Source organism: Orcinus orca, chromosome 16 (assembly GCF_937001465.1).
Source record: "Orcinus orca chromosome 16, mOrcOrc1.1, whole genome shotgun sequence".
Lineage (NCBI taxonomy): Eukaryota > Metazoa > Chordata > Mammalia > Artiodactyla > Delphinidae > Orcinus > Orcinus orca.
Window position 1 is genome coordinate 12330973 of NC_064574.1, and position 25462 is coordinate 12356434.

The 25462-nt window shown below is 47.7% G+C and overlaps 2 protein-coding genes across 5 annotated transcripts; one reads left to right on the forward strand and one right to left on the reverse strand.

The window, feature by feature from the left end:
- The first annotated feature begins 8018 nt into the window (after positions 1 to 8018).
- Positions 8019 to 19146, forward strand: SPATA2 (spermatogenesis associated 2). 4 transcript variants are annotated; one of them, XM_049698665.1, is made up of 4 exons: positions 8019 to 8245; positions 8434 to 8562; positions 14398 to 14845; positions 15774 to 19146. In XM_049698665.1, the coding sequence occupies exons 3-4, from the start codon at positions 14510 to 14512 to the stop codon at positions 16998 to 17000; spliced, it is 1563 nt and encodes a 520-aa protein (XP_049554622.1). In that variant the 5' UTR covers positions 8019 to 8245; positions 8434 to 8562; positions 14398 to 14509; the 3' UTR covers positions 17001 to 19146. The 4 variants fall into 4 exon arrangements, with proteins under 4 accessions (XP_049554622.1, XP_033267062.1, XP_004282939.1 ...); XM_033411171.2 differs by lacking the exon at positions 8434 to 8562 and adding an exon at positions 11548 to 11662; XM_004282891.4 differs by lacking the exon at positions 8434 to 8562 and having other exon boundaries at positions 8020 to 8245.
- A 2102-nt stretch (positions 19147 to 21248) lies between these two features.
- Positions 21249 to 22318, reverse strand: LOC101286075 (interferon lambda-1-like). The gene is given in 2 exon segments (XM_033411193.2): positions 21249 to 22023; positions 22026 to 22318. Coding segments are annotated over 2 exon segments (438 nt in total). The 5' UTR covers position 22318; the 3' UTR covers positions 21249 to 21877.
- Positions 22319 to 25462: the final 3144 nt, after the last annotated feature.

The following is a 25462-nucleotide window of genomic DNA, read 5'->3' on the forward strand; positions in this document are numbered from 1 at the left end:
CCACACTTCTTGCCCACAGAAACTGTGACATAGTGTGTGTTGCTTAAGCTGCTAAGCTTGTGGTCTTTTGTTATACAGCAACAAATAACTAATACAACCTCTTCGTGGGCGATTTGCCTATAATTATCCAATTTACAAGAGCACACATCTTTTGATTTATCTTTTCTATTTTTAGGACTTTCTCCCACAGACTTGCATCATCCAATACTGTGGCTATTTACATTTAAAAATTTAAATTAAAAAACGAAATTAAAAATTCAATTCTTCAGGCTCACTAGTGATATTTTTAGAGCTCAATAGCCCATGTAGCTAGTGGTTATATACTGGACACAGCAGATAGAGGACATTTCCGTCATCACAGAAAGTTCTGTGGACGGTGCTGCTATAGACCAACTCACACTGACATGTAGGAAAGATACGTACACACAAATGTCCAGGACAGCATTGGTCATAATAGCAAAGTGATTAATACAACAGATATAATTACTGGTATGTTAACTCCATGAGGAAAGGGATTTTTGCCCATTTTGTTTACTACTGTATATTCACCTTCTAAAACAGTACCTAGAGCATGGTAGGTAACTCCATAAGTATTCGTTAAATGAATATACAGCTGATAAGGAATGATGTTTGAAATATAGTTTTGATTAAAATAACACCAGGATGCTGAGTAATGCAAATAATATGTGAATATGTTTGTGTATGATGAATAGATGTCTCTGGAAGGTAGGGTAACCAACTATCCCAATTTGCCTGGGGCTGAGGGGTTTCCCAGGATGTGAGGCTTTCAGTGCTAAAGCTGGGAAAGTCCCAGGCAGAGCAGGATGAGTTGATTACCCTGCTGGAAGGATTACAGAGAATCTAGTACAAGTGGCTATTATCAGGAAGTGAAACTGAGGGCCTGGGGCCTAGGTTCTGGGCCTGGAGCAAGACTTACTTGTCATTCTCTTCCCTATTGTATTGTCTAAACTTTTCTATCAAGTTCATGCATTACTTTTTTTTTTTTTTTTTTTTTGCGATACGCGGGCCTCTCACTGTTGTGGTCTCTCCCGTTGTGGAGCACAGGCTCTGGAACTGGAGGCTCAGCGGCCATGGCTCACGGGCCCAGCCGCTTTGCGGATCTTCCTGGACCAGGGTACGAACCCATGTGCCCTGCATCGGCAGGCGGACTCTCAACCACTGCGCCACCAGGGAAGCCCTAAAATTAAACCTTAAAAAAAAAAAAAAAAAAAAAAAAAAAAGATTGCCAAACTGGTAAGAGAGCCAGGAGGAATTCCCATTTGCACCACTAGGGGGCGTAGGAGTATCTCACAGGCTCACCTTGCCTGGCTCAACTAGGTGATCATGGCTTCCCTTGTTCTTTACAGTTCCTTAAATGTTTACTGCCCCTACCTCTATGGCTTACTGTACTTAGCATGGAAGTAAAAACCAAAAAGAAAAAAAAAAAAAAAGACTGGGGAAAAAAAGGACATAGTGTCGGATTGCAAGGAGTTTTAACATGAGTGACACTGGCATGTAAATGTCTATTTAGGGACTTCCCTGGTAGCGCGGTGGTTAAGAATCCACCTGCCAATGCAGGGGACACGGGTTTGAGCCTTGGTCTGGGAAGATCCCACATGCTGCGGAGCAACTAAGCCCGCGTGCCACAACTAACTGAAGCCTGTGCCCCTAGAACCCGTGCTCTGCAACAAAAGAAGCCACTGCCATGAGAAGCCCACGCACCACAACGAAGAGTAGCCCTCGCTCGCCGCAACTAGAGAAAGCCCGTGCACAGCAACGAAGACCCAATGCAGCCAAAAACAAATAAATAAGTAAATTAATAATAAATAAATGTCTATTTAACCAATAACTTCTAGGTGTCAGGTATCCTGATAGGTGTTGGAATTATGGCAGAGAATGATTTGGATATAAACAGGAAAGACACGGGGGATGACCACGTAAAAAGGCTGCTTCCAGAAAATTGCAGTTCATCAGTCACTCCACCAGCTCATTGCTTTTGCACAGCATTTTACAATTTGTATTATATCAAGGGTCAGCAAGATCTGATAAGAACTAAACCTGAAAAATGGATATTATGGTTGCTCCTGGTAATGTCTAATCTACTTTCTGTCCTTTGGTTGGTTTTTTTTTGGCTGCGTTGGGTCTTCGTTGCTGTGCGCTGGCTTTCTCTAGTTGCGGCGAGCAGGGGCTACTCTTCATTGTGGTGCGCAGGCTTATTGCGGTGGCCTCTCTTGTTGCGGAGCATGGGCTATAGGTGCACGGGCTTCAGTAATTGCAGCACATGGGCTCTGTAGTTGCGGCACGCGGACTCTAGAGCATGGGCTCAGTAGCTGTGGTGCATGGGCTTAGTTGCTCTGCGGCATGTGGGATCTTCCCAGACCAGGGATTGAACCCATGTCCCCCGCAATGTCAGGCAGACTGTCAACCACTGTGCCACCAGGGAAGTCCCTGTCTCTTTGAATTTGCCTACAATAGGCATTTCATGTAAGTGCAATCACATAATATTTGTCCTTCTGTGACTGGCTTCTTTTACTCAGCATAATGTTTTCAAGGTTAATCCATGGTGTAGCATGCGTCTAAACTTCATTCCTTTTTATGGCTGAATAATATTCCATTGTTTGCATATACCATATTTTGTATATCCACTCATCTGTTGATGGACACTTGGGTTGTTTTCACCTTTTGGCTATTGTGAATAATACTGCTATGAATATTGGTGTACAATATTCTGCTCAAGTCCATGTTTTCAATTATTTTGGGTATATACCTAGGACTAGAATTGCTAGGTCACATGGTAATTCTTTTTAACTTTTCAAGAACTACCAAACTGTTTTCCACAGCAGTTGCACCATTTTTCATTCCAACCAGCAAGGTACAAGTTTTCCAGTTTCTCCACATCCTTGCCAACGCTTGTTATTTTTCTTTTCTTTTTTTTTTTAAATTATAGCCATCCTAGTAAGTGTGAAGTTGTATCTCATTGTGGTTTTGATTTGCATTCCCTAATGGCTAATGATGTTGAATGTCTTTTCATGTGCTTATTCGCCATTTGTCTGTATTCTTTGGAGAAATATCTATCCCAAATATCTATTCCAGTCTTTTGTCCATTTTTAAATTGGGTTGTCTTTTTTTTTTGTCCACACCCTGCATCATGTGGGATCTTAGTTCCCCAACCAGGGATCAAACCTGTGCCCCCTGCAGTGGAAGCTCGGAGTCTTAAACACTGGACCACAAGGGAAGTCCCTAAATTGAGTTGTCTTTTTGTTGTTGAATTGTAGGAGTTCTTTTTTTTTTTAGGAGTTTTTTATATATTTTGGGTATTATAAATTCTACTCTTCTGAGCAGCATAAATGCAAGGTGCCCAGGATTGAGCAGAATGACATCAAGCACAACCACATTGCCCAAACATCTGAGGCCTACTGTACACCCCAGCCTAGCAAGCCCCATGAGTCTGAGTCAAAAATAATCCTAGCTAGCTTGTGTTGAACTATCACTCCGCACTGGCACCTGTATTAGCTCATTCAATCCTTGGGGGTAGTTAGTTCTATTAACCCCATTTTGCTGATAAGGAAACTGAGGCCCAGCGAGGTAACTAGCTTGTACAAAGTCACATATAGTTGGAAAGTGGCAGAACTGGGATCTGAACTCAGGCCTTTTGGCTTCTTTTCACAAGTCCCATCATGCTTTGGCACTTCCTTACTTTCCGGCTCAATAAGATGTACCAGCCCCACATTGTAATTTCCCTGTCCCAGCTCTGACAATCAGTTGTTTCTCCAAGACTTGGTTCATTTTAGTGGAGAATGGTATTTAGAAAGCAAGATATGGGTGGTCAGTGCTTATTGCTACAGCGGTGTCATTTCTTTCTTACTTTCTTTCTTTCTTTTTTTTTTTTGCCATATCGCATGGCTTGTGGGATCTTAGCTCCCCAACCAGGGATGGAACCTGTGCCCCTGCAGTGGGACCAGGGAGTCCTAATCACTGGACTGCCAGGGAATTCCCCCCGGCTTTTTTTTTCTAACAGTGGTGTCATTTCTCATAGGCTCACTCAGTAGACAGAACTAGGAAGTATACCTACATATAGTGTTTATAATTGCAAAATTTCACTTAAAAATCTGGACTTTTAGCTCCTCTTCAGAAACCTGAATATCTGATCATGATCAGCTGGGAAATTGGCAACAATCAGCTGGAGGATGGTAGGGGTTCAATAATTTTCGTTTTCTCACTGAAGTATTTATTGAATGCCTACTGTGAGCCAGGTACTATGTTGTATTACATTACTACTAATTTCTGGTACTATATAGTATGAGATGATAGTACTCTAGTACTAGTTATGCCTACCTTATATGCTTGTAGGCAGTTGAGTTTCAATTTCCAGTCCTTACTTTTTATTGCTTTCTTCCCTCCAGCTGGAAGGAAAGCTGGACATGCTTACATGTCCAAGTCACTCAAAGCCCAGTGCAAATGCCACCTCCTCCTTGAGGCTGTCCCCAATTTGCCATCTCAGATGTCACTTCTCCATTCTCTAAGCTCTCTATCCCTCTCATAACATTCGCCACCTTCTATCCTGAATCACTGGTTTTTAGTTCATCCTACTCCTAATTTATTAATATTCTCTCATTTTAAAAAGTTATTTATTTTATTTATTTGGCTGTGCCAGGCCTTAGTTGTGGCAGGCGGGCTCCTTAGTTGTGGCATGCAAACTCTTAGTTGTGGCATGCATGTGGGATCTAGTTCCCTGACCAGGGATTGAACCCAGGCCCCCTGCATTGGGAGTGTGGAGTCTTAACCACCGTGCCAGCAGGGAAGTGCCTTAATATTCTCTTTCTGATAAGGAGGCTGTATGCTCCTTGAGGGCAAGGGCTGTATCTGTCTTGCTTGTGTCTGTCTCTGCCCCTTAAATCGAACATCAATCCTGGCACATTGTAGGCATTCAATGAAAATTTCAGTTGGAAACAAATGCTCTCTAATGGGTGTGCTACTAGTAGTAGTGTAGTATGGCAGGTAGTAGTAATATAATTGTGAGCAAAACAGGTATACTAGTTTTGTCCTCACAGAGCTAACTGACTTCTAGGGGACAAAGATATTAATAAAAATCATATAATATGTATTTGTAGAATGATATAAAAAACACGATCTGTGTTTGCATTATTGTCCACAGTTGGCTTCATACATATGCATACGTACATGCGCACCCTTAGAAAATATATTGTATCAGTTGATGTTTTGTTTTCCATTTCAGGGTATGTCTCTCTTTTTTCCTTCCAAAATATGTCTTGCAGAGTTATGTAGGTTTACATTATCCTTTTTAAGTGATACACGGTAGTCATTAGTATGGCTACACCATTCCCTTGATGGACATTTAGAATGTTTCTGGGTTTTGTTTTTGCATTACAAACAATGATGCAACAGGTCTCCTTGTGCACTTACGCTTTTTCTCTGGTAGATTACAAGAAATCAAATTGATGGGTCATAGGCTTGCTTTTATTTATATATTTATTTATTTATTTTTGCGGTACGCGGGCCTCTCACTGTTGTGGCCTCTCCCGTTGCGGGGCACAGGCTCCGGACGCGCAGGCTCAGCGGCCAGGGCTCACGGGCGCAGCCGCTCCGCAGCATGTGGGATCTTCCCGGACCGGGGCACGAGCCCGTGTCCCCTGCATCGGCAGGCGGACTCTCAACCACTGCACCACCAGGGAAGCCCCATTGCTTTTTTTTTTCATTTTTTGCTCTACACGTCTGTGTCATTAGAATTCATGCATTACTTTTGTGATTTAAAAAAAAACACTAAAAAATAGAAAGAAGTAGGTAGATGGTTCATGTTGTTGGCTTTTAGAAAGTAGAGGTGCCTAATCATTGTTACATGACTGTTACATAATCTGCTAATCATTATGTAATAAAATCTGAAAAGGATGCTCCCGTGATTCCATGTCACCAAGCAGAGAACTCTCAGACCTCCAGCCCTGTCTAAAAGATGAGAAACATGGCTCCCTTCAGAGACTTTGGTATTTTTCTGATACGAAATGTCACCGAGAATCAATGGCCAGGGTTTCCTACCGGTAAAGCCTTCTTAAAAATCTGTTTTCTTTTTTGCTGTCACAGAACCACAGAGATGGAAGGGACTTATTAGCAGCCTCATGCAGTCTTTTAACAGTTTCCAAAGGACAGTTTTGAGTTGTTGCAAAGGCAGAGGGTTTGGGTAGGACAGTTTTTCTCAGCTGGAATTCCTGTAAACACCATCACCTTACAGGTGATTAAGAGAGAAGCTTAAACATGAGCTGATAACAGCTGAAGTATACGAAGACCTTAAGTGATGCTCAGACAGCAACAGCTAAATACAGTAATTGCTGCTGTTTGAATAGCTGGTTGCTGGTTCTCCAAATGCTCTCCCATGTATTATGTCATTGACTCCTGAGACAAGACCCACTGACTTTAGCTGGGGACCCCAAGGCTGAGAGAGAATCCTGCAATCAAGCAACATCTGTTGGGCACCTTCTGATCATGTGCAGAGCTCACAGGAAACATAGATAAATAAGAAGCTCCAGGTCTTGTGGGGGGTGTCAGGTTTAAGCGTGTATATATATATATATATATATACTTATTTATAGTAAGAGCTGAGATAAAATATTGAAAGACAGTGTTATGGGGTGGGAAACCAGAGGAAGGTGGGTCTTTGCCTGGAGAAATCAGAGAAAGCTTCAGAAAGGATGTGAGGACTGAGCTGGGGCTGGAAGCCAAGAAAACAAGGAAGGGAAGAGGCGAAAGGAAGAACATTCAAACCCAGGAAACAGCAATATAGAGGCATAGAGGCCAGAGGGGAGGAAGAGTATGGTAGGTACAGACAGCCAAGACCATGTTGGAGAAAGAGAACTTGGCACGGAGTGGGCTCTGAGTCTGGGGTAAGTTAGAGAGATAGAATGAGTGGTTCAATGGTAAATATGTTCAATAAAGTCTTGAGTATGTGCTAGGCACTTTGCAAGCACTAGGGATTCAGTGAGTGGTGAACCACAAAAGCAGAGTTCACGGTCAATGTGGTGGGTGGGAGGCAAATCTATGAAGTGAAGTGACAAGCCACCAGAATCTATGCCAGTGTAGTTTACACTGCAGGTGTCTGGTGAGGTCACAAAGCAAGGAGGCAATATTTGGTTTGGTCTTCCCCAACCCTGGTTTCCATTCAAGGAAGTTGAGGGCTGAGAGAAGTCATTTCCTTTAACTTAACCAGATCTTATTACTTCATTTATTTATTTATTTCTGGCCCCACGGCAGGGCTTGCGGGATCTTAGTTCCCCCACCAGGGATTGAACCCTTGCCGACGGCAGTGAAAGCGCCGAGTCCTAACCACTAGGCCGCCAGGGAATTCCCAACTTAACCAGATTTTAAAAACAAAGTGTATTTAGATTATTACTATATGCCAACTACTGTAATAAGCTGTTTCCATACTCACTTCATTCTCACATGAATCTCAGGAGGCGGTATATTATTATTGCATCTTACAGGTGAAAAAGCTGAGGCTCAGAGAAGTTAAGTAACTAGCCTAAGGTCATGCAGCTGGTAAAATGCAAAGGCAAAGCTGGAACCCTCACTAAACACAGCCTGTAACATCAACAGTCCTCTCAAGTCTGGATTCAGGCTCACGTGATACTGGGCACCTCACTTGCTCTTTTTAAGCCTCTGGTATTTCCACCTGTAAAATGGGGGTGAGGGATCCAATTGTCAGCTTCTGGTCAGGCGCGGTCGGGAGCTCAGCTCGCAGATCATCTCGACAAGGGGAGGAGGAGGCCGCGGATCGCTCAGTCTGAGATCGCAGCTCCGAGCTACCATCTCCAGACTACAGACCGGTTCCCATGACAACCCGGCCAGCCGCCATCCTGTGACCGAGGGCGTGCGTCACTTCCGGCACGTTTATTTCCGGGTCCCAGCCCCAGCAGAGGCAGTGGGCCTTTAGACCTCAAAGCGGGACTCCGCGGCCTCTCTGCTCACTCTTCTGCCTCCCGCTTCTTCCTCCACCGCCAGCGAGCAACGGCCTCACCCCAGCCCAGGGCGTAGCTGCGGCCGGGCCTCCCTTTGGACCCGCCTCCGAGAGACGTAACTTCCTGGTTGAGTGTTTCCGGGTCGCCGTGGCCCCGGGCTACTGGTCTCTGTCCCCTGCAGCCGGCCGGAGCTGCGAGAGCCCAGCCGGGCCTGGCTCCGGCGGCGGCCGCGGCTCCTTCCTGCTCCCCTCGGCCGGGGCGTCCTCGGCGGCAGTGCCGGGGTGAGTGCGGGGCGGCCGTGGGCGGAAAAGGCCTCTGGGGCTTTCCCCGGCGGAGGGGGCCCCCCGGTTAGGCGGGGCTCTGCCGGCCCGGGAGCGGGGTCCCTTCGCGGCCTGCGGGGGCGACGGGCGGGCCCGTCTTTTCGGCGCTCCGGGGGCCCATTTAATTCTCAGGATCCCCACTCCCCCAGGGTGGCTAAGGGCAGCTCAGGAGGAACACCCCCTCTACAGCGACTAACAAGGCAGGAGGACACCCCGATTCCACCGTGAGGCAGTTACCGCGCAGTGGTTCCCAGCTCACGCTCTGCCGGCATACTGGGGTTTGTACTCACTGTGTGACCTTGGGCAAGTCACTTCGTCTCTGAGCCTTAGTTGCCTGATTAGTTAAATGGGAAGTGAACCTGCCTACTAGGGCCGTGGTGGGGATGAAGTGAGATGCATGCGAAGCACAGTCTCTGGCATACAGCAGGCGTCCAGTAAATGATAGCTGCTGTTAATTAATTCACAGACCCGTGGGGAGAGCCCGAGTTTGGGACTAGGGTGTTTTTCACAACTGATGTCGCACTCAGAGGTTGTTGGAATTATCAGGCTGGGAATAGCAGTCGCCAGCTTCTGTTCCCTGCAGGGAGGAGAACCTCCTTGCTCCAGAGCCCCTCTGCGAGTCGCAGCTGCCACTGGGGAAGCCCAATTTCAGCATCGCTGAGATTATTTTCAAAGGTTTGGAAACCCTCTCTCTGAATCTCTCTGGAACTGGGTTGGGGTGTGGGGACCCTCTGGCGCTTCACAGCCAGTGGAAGGTTGCCTAGGATGTGTCTCACGGGCCTTGGGCTGGGGATGAATGCAGAGGATTGGGGTGCGGAGGTGGAGGGGGTTGTTCTGCGCTCCCCTTGCTGCTGTTTGGAGGCCAGGGAAACTCTGAGCCTCTTGAAGCTAGACCAGGGATACATAAACCTGTGGACTGGGGCGATGCCGGGCCCAAAATAGCTTCTGTCTGTGCAGGGAGGGGGCGCCTTCAAATGCTGCTTGGAGAATGTTTCTGCTTGAATGGGCCAGCTGAGGTAAAGCCAAGCTCATGCTTTGCTCTCCAGAATCATTTCAATTCCGTTTAGTGAGGTTTTAAACAGATATAGCTTTCCTTTGAGATGTTTAAAAAATAATAATTAAAATCCACCACTTCCCTGACTGCAATATCTCTCTCTTCATTGCTTTGCTTTTCAAAGGGGACCCGGATTATGGGTGCAGGAAGTACTGACCAGGCCTGTTGGCTCTGGGCACCCGTCTGATTCTGTTAGGGACGTTCACGGTGCCATTTTTTTTTTTTTTGCCGCCACACTGGCACGTCTTGGCGTTCCAATCCTTGGGTTGCTTGGAGAAATTAATGGCTTCTGTCACCAGGCTGTCTTGGTCTCCTGTAACCACGCTGTTTTTGCAGAGAGCGTGTTTTTTGTTGTTTTTGCAGAGTGCTAGGAATAAATTGCTGGCTCTATGCTCAGAAGAGACACCAGCTACAATGCAGCCTGTATTCTCAGGAATGAATTCAGGAGGGATGATGTCAGCTGCTGTACCACTGGCCCGGCTCTGGTCGCCTCTCCTCTTGGCCCTTGAGCTTACGTCATAAATAGATTTGTGGCTCTTCCAGCCCCATTCTGTGTGAGAAGATGTGAATTTTGCTACTACAGGAATTTTTAGAGCTCAACTCTGCTGGCCCTGCCATAGGGCGTTCTGACTTAGTTGAGCCCTTTCAAGAAGAGCTGTCCAGTAGCAGGACAGCTTTGCCTGAAAGCAGCACAGCTCAGAGCTTGAGTCAGGGTTTTGGCCTCAGACCTAGGTTCAGATCTCAGAGCCACTTCTTCCTAGCCTTGTGACTTAGGGCAAGCGACTTGGCCCCTCTGAGCCTCAGTTTTTTCTTTTTTAACCCTGGGGTTGTCGTGTGGGTTTCATTGATTTTCACGGAGCACTTAGCAAAGGGCCCTTATGTACTAATCCCTTGGTGAATGGTACTAATGGTAACAATAAATGAGTGAGATAAATGAGAAAAAGCACAGGCTGCAGGGCCGGTCAACCCAAGTTCAGATTCCAGCTCTGACCCATTCAAGCTGTGTTGGGCAGATTGTTTAATGGCTGAGCCTTGGTCTGTTTCCTCATAGAATTGTGAGGATTAAACTGGGTGATGCAGTTAAAGTGGAAAGCCCAATGCTTAGCACATAGTAGGACTTCAATAATTGTTAGTTTCCTTCTCTCCTTGCCTTAATTATCTTTTAGCATTCATTTTCTTTCACCTGTTTCCTCACCTACCTAGGTTGGTTCAAGATTTTTCTTAGATGAGTTTCCTATCCTTGACTTTGGGACTTTGAATACCAACTGGGCTATTTGGATCCCTTTTCCTTGTTTATCTGCCAGCCGTAAACAAGGGTGTGGACTGCGGTGTGATTACAGAGCAGCAGACGCTGAGCTTGAGGGCGGCTGACTTTGTTTTAAAAAAAAAAAAATCAGTCTCTATTGGCTGAAGGCTGACTTCCTTGGAGAAAAATCACAGCAGTGTTTAGGAGACTTGATGTCCCTCTGTTTAAATTGTTCTCAGGTGTACTAAAAAACAGTCCCTGGGGCCAGAGGCTGGATGAAAGCTTCTTTTGGATAAATAAAAAATGGTATATGTATATGGGGTTTTTTTAGCAAGGACAGTGATGTCTTCTCTCAGGTTGTAATACAATTTTATTTTTTAAGAGAACATACATAATTTGATACTGGGCAGTAAGCCCTTTCAAGTAGAATTCAGGGCAGAGCTTTACCTTCTCAGCTTCTGTTCCCTACTGTCCCCTACCCACCCCACATTCCCCCCACTGCACCCAGCCTAGGGCCCGGCATAGGGTAGGTGCTGCATACTTGTTGAGCTCAGGAATCATGGGGTGGTGGGAGGTACACAGGTTTCATGTCATAAGGCCAGTGGAATCTGGGATCCACCTTTTCCTAACACTGAGCTATAGACAGCACGTCATGTCATGGAGCCTCGGTTTCTTCTCGCTCTTGCTGGTCTCCCAGAATTCTGGGGAGAGCTAAATGAGAAAGTAAAGCATCATTTCGCCTGTTTTATCAAACACCTACTGTGTGCCAGGAGCTGTGTGAGGCATCATGGTGAGCAAAACAGACACTGTCCTTGCCTTTGTGGAGCTTACTGGGTATTGGTGGGAGACAAAGAGAGGAAGCTAGTAAATGAATAAAGTTGGTAATTTCAAATGGTGATTACCCCAGGGTAACGCAATAACGAGGGACAGGGCAAGTGGGATTTACTGAGCTGCGGTTGTCAGGGAGAGCCTTGGAGGGATGACATTTGAGCTGAGACCTGAATGATGAGAGTGAGCCAGCGACGGGAGGAATCAAAGGAAGAACATGCAGAAGGAACAACATGTGCAGAGGCCTGAGGTAGGGACTTCCCTGGTGGTGCAGTGGTTGAGAATCCACCTGCCAATGCAGGGGACATGGGTTCGAGCCCTGGTCTGGGAAGACCCCTCATGCCGCGGAGCAAGTAAGCCCGTGCGCCACAACTACTGAGCCTGCGCTCTAGGGCCCGCGAGCCGCAACTACTGAAGCCTGCGTGCCTAGAGCCCGAGCTCTGCAACGAGAAGCCACCGCGATGAGAAACGTGCGCAACGCAATGAAGAGTAGCCCCCGCTCGCTGCAACTAGAGGAAGCTCGCGCGCAGCAACGAAGACCCAACAACGAAGACCCAATGCAGCCAAAAATAAATAAATGAATTAAAAACAAAACAAAACAAAAAGGTTACCTGGCCTTTTAAAAAAAAAAAAGGTCTTGAGGTAGAAATGGGCTTGATGTGTTTGAGGAGCAGACAGAAGGGTCCTTGTGGGTGGACCTTAAGAGGGAAGGGAAAGACTGCTCTGAGGACCACAGAGACGTTGGTCAGGAGGTAGAATTTGATCCCAAATGGATTTGTTTGCCTTGTGTGCTCCTCAGGCCTATTTGTTCTATTTGTTCCTGAAGCCTTGGGCTTCCTTGGCAGGGCAGTGGGTGGGAGAAGGTGACCTCTCTGTGTCCCTAATTCTCTTGCATGTCTTACCCCTCACCCAACAGTTAAGACCCCTGGGTGTCTCCCCAAAACTGTGGAGAAGCCAGAGGAGTGGCTCATTGAGACATGGGTGATTTTATTGACTTCCTGAGAGTTGCCAGGCTCGTAGGCCCTTAGAACTTCTGAGCTGAACTCAGATCTGCTAAAGGACTCCACAGGTCCGTCCCATCCCACCGCGGCTTCTTTTTGGTCCCTCAACATTTCCCACAGCCAGCAGGACCCCACCCTTCACTCAGGCAGCAGGTGTTTATGAAGCATGTAACCTGCTCTGGCACTGTGACCCTTACTGAGTCATTTGGTCGCAATCCCTGCACCCATGAGCTTGTGGTCAGGAAAGGTAGGACGGGCGAGTGTGAAAATGCATGTCCACCCCCCAGTCGGAGATATTTGCATCACTCTGATCTTACAAGCATCCTTGAGGATGCTTGGAGGGTCTAGCACCTTCAGACACCAGAAATGTCTGCTTGTATGTATCAAGGGCTTACTTTGAGCTGGCATTCTGAAGAGCTTTCTATACTGATTGCATATAATCCTTCCACCAACTCTGGACTATAAGTGCTATTATTAACCCCCTTTTTCAGATGAGAAAACTGAGGCCCAGGTTGAGTAGTTTGCCCAAGTAACCTAGAAAAGCAGATCCAGGGTTCACACCCAGGCAGTCCAGCTTTGCAATCTGTTTGTAACCCCGATGCTGTGTTGCCTCCCCTGGCCTGGCAGGTCCCTCCATGAATCCAGATTTGCTCCCAGCATCGTAACACCAAGAATTCTGATGGATCTGTACATGTTCTACTAACAAGTGGCCAAGGAAACAGCAAGAGTGTATAAATCCTGTGTGTCCCAGCTCTGAATGTCCTTTCCTCTCCCAACAGCAGACTGTAAAAGTCGGATATGGAATTCCCTGGCGGTCCAGGGTTAGGATTCCACGCTTGCACTGCAGGGGGCATGGGTTCGACCCTGGTCTGGGAATTAAGATCCCACATATGGCATGGCCCAAAAAAACAAACAAAAAAATCGAAGATGGATAAAGGCACTCTCCAGGGCTCAGCAGCCAAAGTGGTCTTTTTTTTTTTTTTTTCCCTCTCGCAGTACGCGGGCCTCTCACTGCTGTGGCCTCTCCCGTTGCGGAGCACAGGCTCCGGACGCGCAGACTCAGTGGCCACGCTCACGGGCCCAGCTGCTCCACGGCATGTGGGATCTTCCCGGACCGGGGCACGAACCCGTGTCCCCTGCATCGGCAGGCAGACTCTCAACCACTGCACCACCAGGGAAGCCCCAAAGTGGTCTTTTTAAAAAAAATTGCAGATACGATCATGTCCCTCTTCCCCTTGCTTTGAACTGTTCAGGGGCTTCACTTGGCTCTTTGAATAAAATGTACAACTCTTTGAGACCTTGGGGATCAGGATCCTGCTTCTGCCGGCAGCTTCATCTCCTGTGACTCCCCTCCTCTCCCTGCTTCAGCCACACTAGCCTTCTTTGTGTTCACATGCCAGGCTCCTTCCCGCCTCAGGAAAGCGGGGTGTGGTGGTTAAGGGGACGGACTTGGGAGCCAGCCTGCCTGGGCTCTGATCTCAGCTCTGCTTCTTAATAGTCCTGTAACTTTGGGCAAGTTTCTTGATGTCTTCATGTCTCAGTTTTCACATTTGTAAAATGGGGATAACAACAGTGCCTATCTCCTCGAGTTGTTTAAGAAGATGGAATGAGTTAGTCCATGTAGGCACCTGGCAGGTAGTAAGTGCTGATAGTGTTAGCTCAGGGCCTTCCTCCCTGCCGACGCCTCATCCTTTGGGTCTAACCGTCACTTTCTCAGGGGCTTTTTAACCATCCCCCATCCCCATGAAACCAGGTTAGGTGCCCCAATCATATTTTTCATTTGTGAGCTCAGCAAAGTCAAGGACCTTATCTGTCTTGTTTCCACTACAACATGGTGTACCTATTCACTAAATGTGTTGAGGGCCAGGGGCTGGTGGTGCCCAGTGTAGCTCAGGACAGCTGTTTTTTGTTTGGCCTCAGCTGCTACAAGCTGGGACGTGGACCATTTCAAGGAATGATGTGCTGCTTATTCTTCCTCTTGCAGAGCACTCTGCTGGTCCAGGCAGGCGACATGTCAATGCTTTTAGCAATGTCCCTGCCTCTAACTCAGAAGCCATGGAGGAAATAAGGTAGCCCCCGTCCCTGGATCGGATCGGATGGGGAAGCCCAGTTCAATGGATGCAAAATATAAGGATGACTTATTTCGGAAGTACGTGCAGTTCCATGAAGGCAAAGTGGACACCACCCCCAGCAAGCAGCGGCCTGGCAGTGATGAGTCCCTGCGGGTGGCAGCCTCGACCCTGCTCAGCCTGCACAAGGTGGATCCCTTTTATCGATTCCGGCTGATCCAGTTCTATGAGGTGGTGGAGAGCTCTCTGCGCTCACTGAGCTCCTCCAGTCTGCGGGCTCTGCACTGTGCCTTCAGTGTGCTCGAAACGGTGGGTGTCAACCTTTTCCTCTACCCGTGGAAGAAGGAATTCAGAAGCATCAAGGTAAGGTCTAGGGACGGGCTCTCCACACTGGTCTCCCTTCTCCCTTCTTGCCCCTTCCAGTCCATCTTGAGAGGGTTTGTGCCCATCTAATCACATCCTTCCTCTGCTCGCGGGCCCCCCCAGGTTCTCCACTGCCTTTGAGATAACAACCAGAACTGCCCCTATGGCTCCCCACCTGGCCCCTCTGCCTGGTGTCATCTCTTAACTGGCTCCCCACCCCTGGCAGCTCACATCTGAAACTGAGGTTGGAAAGGTGGGCAGTACCCGGTTGTGCAGGGCCTTGGAGCCCAGGGCAGAGGGCTGGAATTTATTCTAAGGGGGCTGGGAAGCAGGCAGTGCCGGGATCAGGTTTACATTGGAAAAGAATCCTCCTGGTTGCTGTACGGGAGAGAGATTGTAGAGGGGCAAGAGTCAGCCGGGGAGACCGTTAGGAGGCTGCTGCAGGTGTCCGCGCAAGCGGAGGAAAGCAGAGAGCGGGGAGGAGGATGAACTCGAGACAGAATTCTGAATCATTCCAAAGGCAGTGATGGCTCAGGAGAGTTTCCACCAAGTCAGGCTAAGCCTAACGTATGCTTCAAACCTTTGTAGAAATGCCAGAAAGGAATATTCTCATTGCTCATGGGTGTTGTGCCTGCTCTTCCTCAAGGAGCAGAGCCGCTGCACCCCACGTAGAAAGCTAGTGGCTTTGTTCCCTACGCTGGAAAAAGGAGCGCTGCGTCATTTCCCTCAGACCCGTGCGCCGAGCTGTTGGGAAGCATTAGCCTCTGCCTTCCGCAGTGAGACACTGCCGTGGAGATCACTCCCCCTTCCTCTCCCTGTGTGTTCCGGTTCAGACTTGATGGGATACACTCTGATGCAGGCTCCGTTCGTTGTGTGCCTCAGAGAGAAACACCCACCTCTCTTTTTCTACCCCCCTTCCTTCCCCTAGACCTACACGGGCCCCTTTGTTTATTACGTCAAGTCCACATTACTGGAAGAGGACATCCGAGCCATCCTGAATTACATGGGCTACGTGCCCGAGTTGGGGACTGCGTACAAGCTCAAAGAGCTGGTAGAGACCCTCCAAGTGAAGATGGTCTCCTTTGAACTCTTTCTGGCCAAGGTGGAGTGTGAACAGATGCTGGAAATCCACTCCCAAGTCAAGGACAAAGGCTACTCTGAGCTGGACGTGGTGAGCGAGCGCAAGAGCAGCGCGGAGGACGTGCGAGGCTGCTCAGATGCCCTGCGGCGGCGGGCCGAGGGCCGGGAGCACCTGACAACCTCCATGGCCCGCGTGGTGCTCCAGAAGTCGGCCAGCGAGCGGGCAGCCAAGGACTACTACAAGCCCCGTGTGACCAAGCCCTCAAGGTCGGTGGACACCTATGACAATTACTGGGAGAGCCGGAAGCCGCCCCTGAAGACCTCGTTGAGCCTGCGGAAGGAGCCTGTGGCAGCAGACTTGGGGGACGACCTCAAGGACGAGATCATCCGCCCGTCCCCCTCGCTCCTGACCATGTCCAGCTCCCCCCACGGCAGCCCGGATGACCTGCCATCCCCCTCCCCCAACAATGGCCTTGGCTTGCTGCGTGGCACGTACTTCTCTGCTCAGGAGGATGTGGATCTGTACACAGACTCGGAACCCAGGGCCACGTACCGGAGGCAGGATGCCCTGCGGCCAGATGTCTGGCTGGTCAGAAACGACGCCCACCCCATCTACCACAAGCGCTCGCCCCCCGCCAAAGAGTCCGCCCTCTCCAAGTGCCAAAACTGCGGTCTGTCCTGCAGCTCCTCCCTCTGCCAGCGCTGCGACAGCCTGCTCGCCTGCTCCCCGGCCTCCAAGCCCGGCGGCTTCCCCAGCAAGGCCTCCGCCCACGACAGCCTGGCCCACGGGTCATCTCTGCGGGAGAAGTATGCAGGCCAGACGCAGGGCCTCGACCGGCCGCCGCACCTCCACTCGAAATCCAAGCCCTCCTCTGCAGCCGCCACCCGCTGTGGCTTCTGTGACCGCCCCGGGGCCGCCAACACCTGCACCCAATGTTCGAAAGCCTCCTGCGACGCCTGCCTCAGCACCTACCATTACGACCCCTGCTGCAAAAAGAGCGAGCTGCACAAGTTCATGCCCAACAACCAGCTGAACTACAAGTCCGCCCAGTTCTCCCATCTCGTGTACAGATAGACTCGACCTTGCACCTCCCTGCTACAAGGGCTACACCACTGACCTTTCTGGTTTCACGGGGAAGAAACGTTAACACGTTGATCCCAGAAGCAGAGGCCTGCACTTGACCACGTGGTTGTGGGGGGGGATCGTGTGGCCTGCTGCCCCACGTGGGAGTTCCCGTATCGACTCAGATATGTCAGCTGATGGCTGCTTCGCCACCTGGCAAGAGAGACGGGTGGCACTTGCATTCAGATTCATTTTTGCTATTACTCCCTGTTCCATTCTTTTGTTTTTGTCTCTCAAAGAGGATTTCTATCTCTGGGACTCTTGCCATGCTGACTGCTCCCACGGCAAAGCCAACTTGGACTGGGAAGGGCCCTCCAGGTCCCCTCCGAACGCCCACCTGGAGTGGTGAGCTAGAGGCCTGTTGGCTTGTGAAATGAGCCCTCCTGCCACACCGGGCCTCATCCACTGGCTCATCCCTCCACCACCCTTTCCCAAACACGAGGATCCCCGGCGGCAGCCCCCCACCCAACTTCACTGCCTCTCCACGTATCGAAGGTGACCCCAGTCCAGGATTCGCTTAATGTCATCCTGTTGCCTCCACAGCTCAGTTCAGCCTTGGGGTTTGTGAAGTTGGCTCTAGCTCTCTGAAGGGTGGACCTTCCACAATGGGACTGACTTTTCCCCCCTTTCTGTTGTTTGCACATGCCTCTCTTACTCTACTGTAAATAGATATTTTTGAGATTTATTTTTAAATAAATATTCAACTTGCTGTGTGTTTCAAAGTGGTTAAAACATTAACGATGTAGCTATTTATAAAAATGCCCCGGGTTCTTTAGTCTTCCAAGGGAGGGGCTCGTGCCCTTCCATCTTGTATCCTCCACTCGCCACAGCCCGAGGGTAGAGTGGAGATTGTAGGGGCAGAGGAGGAACAGAGACTATGTCCCCTGAGTTGGTGGAGGGCCACTGTCTTCCCTACAATACATTTCTAACACCTACCTCCAGTGTGCACTTAGGGGGTTAGTCTGGGCCGAGAGGTCTGTGCGCCTGCAGACTGTGACAACCTAGTGACCATTCAGGAACCTCACCCTGTGGATCTCCGGCCTGGTCTTTGCCGCTTGCTGAGTGTGAACCTTGCACTCCAAACTTCTTGAGTCTCAATTCAGAAGGAAAATCGTTTGGGATTCCCACCACCCCTCTATCTCAGTCCTCTTCTCTTCACCTGTTTCCAGGATTCCTCTGCAACATTTGTGACCTTTTTGCACTAAAAGTGGGCAGGAGCCGGCGTGTGCCCATCAGACAGATGTGTCCTGAGGTTCTTAGCCGAGCCTCAGCGCTCCTAAACCCGAAGGCCTCTTAAACTCCTCATGTGAATTGCTGACCCTGGATTTCCTTTTGGGGTGCAGAGCAGGAGTGGGGCAAGAATTTGAAAATAAAACTGCTTCCTTGTGAACTAACAGTATATTTTAGCCATAAGTGTTTGTGATGTACAGAACGTTGTAGGAATTTACATGCAGTGCGTTTTCTGATAGAAGGAGGTATTCAGCTCTTGAGCAGATTTAAATCTGGCTGAATCCTGAGGCCACTGTGAATTTGCTGATGTTCTTCCAACTTAGTTGCGTGATTTTAAGGTTTTCAAAATCTTCTATGGCTCTTTTTCTATATATCTAGTAGATCACGTGTAGATATTCAATGTGTATATAAAGCTGAATTTCAACCAACTTTATTACTAAGACCCACCCATTCTGGGGCATTCATCTCTGATGTTCTTCCTTTTCACGTTTCAGAAGTGTCCGTGCCTGTCCCAGTCCTGAGTTTTCTAGTTTTCCATTTCCAGACTGCTCTAGCACTACACTAACTCTTTTAACCAACCGTGATGCCACGTAACTTGCACAGCAGACGAAAGTAGGAATAACTAACTTGTCCTGGAAGAGAAAGGCCAGTGTGTGTATCATCACGGAAATACTGTGTTCGTGGACTGGAATAGGAAATGCTATGACCATGCTCCTCCTCGTTGTGTATCTTATTGTATGAGGTTGCTGTGACTGAGATAAATACACGCTAACTTAAAAAAGCAGATGTTTTGCATTTGATTTCTACCAAGAGTTGAAATGTTGAGAGATGATTTAAAAAAATAAATAAAGTGTCTTCCATTGTTAAATGAAGTGTTTGGGGTTTTATGTCCCTCCTCCCTGCTGCTTTGAAGTTTGGGTTGCTTGGGGTTTTTTGTTTTTTGTTTTTAAATTTAACTTCAAGAAAATTTATTTATTTATTTATTTATTTATGGCTGTGTTGGGTCTTCGTTGCTGTGCGTGGGCTTTCTTTAGTTGCGGTGAGTGAGGGCTACTCTTCGTCGCAGCGCGCAGGCTTCTTGTTGCGGTGGCTTTTTTTGTTGCAGAGCGTGGGCTCTAGAGAGCAGGCTCAGTAGTTGTGGCACACGGGCCTAGCTGCTCCGTGGCATGTGGGATCTTCCTGGACCAAGGCTTGAACCCGTGTCCCCTGCATTCTTAACCAGGCAGGTGGATTCTTAACCACTGCGCCACCAGGGAAGTCCGGTTGCTTGGGTTTTTCGGTGTTTTTTTGTTTGTTTTTGTTTTTTTTGCTCAAGCCATGTTTAGTTCTTTAGTGACAGGACTCACATTTTTTCCTCCATTAAACTGACAAATAATAACAGCCAGCATTTGAATGCTTATACTGTGAGCCAGGCATTTTATACGCTGAGACTTTACGTTCGTGATCTCATATAATTGTCTCAATCCTCCTAGAAGATAACATAAATCCTGTTCTGATCCCCATCTTACTGACGGGGAAACCAAGGTGTTCAGAGTTCAGCCGTGTTTCCTAGAAGTGAGACTGCAGACTCCAGGAGAAGTGATTGTTGGTGGTGACCTGACAGGAATTAAGTAACATTGAAGGGTGTTGTGAAAAAAATTAATCCCGTTTAAAATTTTTTTGATCCGTTTAAATGCCCTAAGGAGGATTCTGGTCAGTGTAATGCGAGTTTGTCTTTAACAAGAGAAAGCAGGAGTCAGGCTGAGAACCTCTGGCAGAATCTTAGGTTTTCAGTTACCTTCTATTTAGGGCAGGCCATAATGGGGGATTACTTTAAAAATCAATTTAAGGTGTTTTTAAAAATGAAGTTTCCTGAAACTAATACAACATTGTAAATCAACTCTACTTCAATAAAAATAAATAAAAAATAAATCATGGTTGACTTAAAAGCAAAATGTATTGCAAAAATCTTAAGAGTGGTATAAGCGCAGCTGTGGTTTGGGACATCCTGTCTTCATGCACTGGTGGGGTGTCTGTGCCACCATGCTGACCACTCTGCAGGGGTGGACCCCACAAAGTCACTCAGCTGTTGGGGAAGAGACTGAACGGTTTTCTCCATCTCATTCACTGGCTGAGCAAATATCCAGGCCTTGGACCAGACCAAGGCCCAGGTACTGGGTTTGGTTTTAGTGACAGCATAGGAAATGGCACTGCCATCCTGGCTACCAGGAAGAGCAGCTTCCTAGAGATGAACACCCAGCCTGGGAGAGCAAAGGAAGCCAGACACTCACTCCTGTATCTAAAGCGGAGCAGAGACTCTGAGCAGGTTGCTTAATCTGTATATGTAAATGACAAGCATATTTAAACATCCTCAGGCCCACCAGTTGTACAAGATTAACATTAGCCTTGCTGCCAGCTCTGTACCCCACACGACATTGCCAATTGGACCCCAATCTCTGCTCACCCTTTCTCCCTTGGTAATAGAAGCCTTGAATTTTAGACATCTAGCCATCCAGAATAAAGACTGCCTTTCCCAGCCTCTCCTGCAGCTGGGCATGGTCATACGGTTATGTCTGGTCCCTAGGATGGAAAGATACTGTGTGTGGCTTCTGAGACATGTCCTTCAAAGAAAGAAGCTTGTTCTTCCCACCCTGGCTGCGCTGGCTGGCATGGAGCAGCCATGTGAGACTCTGAGGCAGAGGCCAAGTGAAGGGGGCTGCAGTGAGTAGCTGGAAGAGGCTGGGTCCCTGATGCTTAGGAAGCCACCATCGTACCTGGCCTGCCCCACCTGCCTTCAGAGTTTTATATGTGAGAAGTAAACTTCTGTCTTGCTTAAACCACATTTTTTCCATTTGCTCATTTTGGAAAGCTTTTTATTTACAAAAGAAGTGAGACTACTCTAATGATGCCTCATGTACATCGAACGCAGGACTTCAGCAGCTCAACGGTTAACAACTTCCGGCCAATCTGACTTTTTTCTGTACCTGTCAATCCACTTTCCCCACTCCTAAGTTTCTTAGAAGCAAATTCCAGACATCTGTTTCACTTGTGAACATTTCAGTACCTGTATCTAAAAGACAAGGACTTTTAAAACAATACCATGATCACATCTAAATTTTTATAACAGTTTCTTAATTGTAACAAATACCCAATCACTGTTCGCAGGTCCAATTGTCTTAGAAGTGCATACTTTTAAAACTGTGTGTTTGCGTTGGGGCCCAAATAAGGTCTCATGTTGTGGCAGTGGATAGATCTTTAAATCACATTTATCCTAAAGGCTGTCCCTATAGAAGGACATTTTCCTCTTTCTCTTCTTTTCCCTTGAAATGTATTTGTTGAAGAAATCGGATTGTTTGTCCTTCAGTTTGCCAGAGTCTACATTTTGCTGATTGCATCCTCTGCTGTTGTTTATCACGTTCCTCTGTTCTCTCAACCTCCTGAAAATTGGCAGCTGGCTCTTCTTTTTTTTTTTTTTACAGTTTCTTACTGTTTGTTTGAACATGTTGTACAAAAGTAGAAAAATAAACATTTCTTCTGCAGCTCCATAAATAAAGGATTAGAGGAAATAACTTAAGGCAGGGTTGGGGCTTAGTGCATAAGTAAGGTCTGGGTCCAGGTTTTCAGATATGCAGGTCTCCACTGGCAACAATTCTCAGATCCCTCATGAGGAGGCAGAAGAGGTTGAATGTGACAGAGGCCTCGAGACAGCCTTGGGACTCCTCCTTTGTGGCCTCCTGGAGCCGGCACAGCCAGTGGTGGAGGCGGTCCGGGGCTGGGATTCTGCTGTGGGCCGAGCCGGGATGCAAGCCTGAAGCTCGGAGTGGATGTGGCGCAACGTGTGCAGCGGCTGGTCCAGGATGACCCCCGAGGACGAGTCTGCCACAGCACCCAGGACCTTCAGCGTCAGGTCTAACTCTGCCTCCAAGGCCACAGGGCGCTCCCACACCTGCCGCTGCCTCAGGTCCCGGGTCCTGGGGAAGCGGTGAGAGCTGCAGCTCCAGTTCTTAAGCGAGAGCGACTCTTCTAAGGCATCCTTGGCTTTCTTGAAGCCCTCCGGCATCCTTGGCTTTCTTGAAGCCCTCCAGCTCCCTTGGCAACAGAGATTGGAACCGGCCCATGTGGCAGCCCTTCCCGGTTGTGGTGGGCTTGGACGTGGGGACAGGGCCTGCTCTGGCCAAGTCCAGCATCACAGTCACCAACACCAGGACCCAAGCTGCAGCCATGGCTAAATCCCAACTGCTTGTTTGGCCCCATGGCTCTGCTTTTAGCCAGGTTCACTGGGCAATCCCAGCTGATGTGTGTAAAGTGAAAAGGCAAATGGAAATAGGAATCTCCACTTTGATGGCAAAGGCACGAGTGTGGGGGTCCAGTCGCCGAACCAGGTGAGCCCGGACCTGTGCCAGGAAGGAAAGAGATACCGAAATTCAGTCACAGGAGAGAACTTTGCTTCTGAGAAGTCCCTGTGCCTGGAGAATCTCCAGGTTAGGACTCCCGGGGGCAGCCTTTAGCTCGCTGACTTTGGGGAGCCTCCGAATGAGGCCGAGGCAGGTGGAGGGATGGCAAAGTGGCTCGAGGACTCTCACAGTGGGGTAGGGACCTGGCCGGTGTGGGTGAGGCTGCCTGAGTGGCCGAGAAGGGGCATCCCTTGAATGTGCAGAAGTTTTAAAGTTTGCTGTGGTCCCCTTTTCTACTTTTGCTTTTGTTACCTTTGCTTTTGGTGTTATATCCAAGAAATTGTTGCCAAATCCAGCGTCATGAAACTTCTCTCTGTTTTCTTCTAGGAGCTTTTTAGTTTTAGGTCTTACATTTGAACACTTTAATCCGTTTTCAGTTTTGTGTATGGTGTAAGGTAAGGGTCTAACTTCGTTCTTTTGCATTTGGATATCCAGTTTTCCCAGTACCATTTGAGGAGACTGACCTTTCCCCATTGAGTGATCTTGGCTTCCCTGTTGAAGATCTTTTGACTACATACGTGAGGGTTTATTTCTGGCCTCTCTATTCTGTTCCATTGGACCATAGGTCTATCTTTATGCCAGTACCACACTATTTTGATTACTGTAGCTTTGTATGTAATGTGTTTTTATTTTTATTTATTTATTTATTTATTTATGGCTGTGTTGGGTCTTCGTTTCTGTGCGAGGGCTTTCTCTAGTTGCGGCGAGCAGGGGCCACTCTTCATCGTGGTGCGCGGGGCTCTCACTGTCGCGGCCTCTCTTGTTGCGGAGCACAGGCTCCAGACGCGCAGGCTCAGTAGTTGTGGCTCACAGGCCTAGGTGCTCTGCGGCATGTGGGATCTTCCCAGACCAGGGCTCGAACCCGTGTCCCCTGCATTGGCAGGCAGATTCTCACCGCTGCGCCACCAGGGAAGCCCTGTATGTAATGTGTTTTGAAATCAGGAAGTGTGAGGCCTCCAACATCGTTCTTCTTTCTCAAGATTGTTCTGGCTATTCGGGGTCCCTTGAGATCCCATATAAATTTTAGGATTTTTTTCCCATCTGTGCAAATATGCCATTGGGATTTTGATAGGGATTACATTGAGTCAGTAGATTGCTTTGGGTAGTGTGGACATTTTAATGATATTCAGTCTTCTAACTCATGAGTACAGGATGTCTTTCCATTAATTTGTCTCTTCTTTAATTTCTTTCAGCAATGTTTTGTAGTTTTTGGTGTACAAGTCCTTCACCTCCTTGGTTAAGTTTACTTCTAAATATTTTATTCTTTTTGATGCTATTGTAAGTGGAATTGTTTTTGTAATTTTCTCTTCAGATTGTTCAGTATTCGTGTATAGAAATGCAACTGATTTTTGTGTGTTGATTTTGTATCCTGCAACTTGGCTGAATTCATTTCTTAGTTCTAACAGGTGTGTGTATGTGTGTAATCTTTAGGGTTTTCTACGTAAGATCATGTCATCTGAGAACAGATATAATTTCACTTCTTTCCAGTTTGGATGCTATTGATTGATTGATTGATTGATTTATGCTTAATTGCTCTGGCTAAGACTACCAGTACTATGTTTAATAGAAGAGGCAAAAGTGGGCATCGTGGCCTCTTCTAAAGGAAAAACTCTGTCTTTCATCACTGAGTATGAAGTTAGCTGTGGTGTATGTGTTTTCATATGTGGCTTTTATTATGTTGAGATAGTTTCCTTCTATTCCTAGTTTGTTGAGTGTTTTTTATCATGAAAGTATGTTGAATTTTGTCAAACGCTTTTCATGCATTAATTGAGATGATCTTGTAGTCTTTGTTCTTCATCCCATTAATGTGCTATATCACATGGTAGTTGACTTTTGAGGCTTGCTCAGATGTGGGTATGATTTTTTTTGTTGTTGTAAGAATACTTCATAGATGTTATTTTGTTTCATCAGGAGGCACATGATGTCGAGTTCTCTCCCTTTGGGATATTAATAGCTGTTAAGGCTGTTACTCAGGACTTAGATCCATTATTTCATCAGAGCATGCAAAATGGAGATATTCCAATTCTAGTCTTGTTTGGCAACTGGAATACTTCTATAAAAAGAAACTTTTCTGTGGTGGTGTGACTCTATACCTGGGACAAAACTGCATGGAGCTAAACACACACACACACACAGAGGACAGCACGTAAAACTGCTGTAATCTGAACAAGGTCTATGCCAATGTCAGTTTCCTGGTTGTGATACTGCTTTATAGTTGTGCAAGATGTTACCCCTGGGAGAAACATGGGTACATGGGACCTTTCTGTACTATTTTTGCAACTTCCTATAAATCTATGAATTTAAAAAAAAGTTAGACAAAGAAACTTCCCTCATCTACTATTTGACTACCAGTGATATAGTTTAAGAAAAGCAGGATGGGGACTTCCCTGGTGGTCCAGTGGTTAAGACTCCGTGCTTCCACTGCAGGAGGCACAGGTCCGATCCCTGATCGGGGAACTAAGATCCCGCATGCTGCATGGCCAAAAAAAAGGTGGGGGGATAGATGCGTACTTCTTTACATTTATTTATCTATTTATCTATTTATTTATTTATTTATGGCTGTGCTGGGTCTTCGCTGCTGCACGCATAGGCTTTCTCTAGTTGTGGTGAGCAGGGTCTACTCTTCGTTGCAGTGCACGGGCTTCTCATTGTGGTGGCTTCTCTTGTTGTAGAGCACGGGCTCTAGGCACACGGGCTCAGTAGTTGTGGCTCACAGGCTCTAGAGTGCAGGCTCAGTAGCTGCAGCGCATG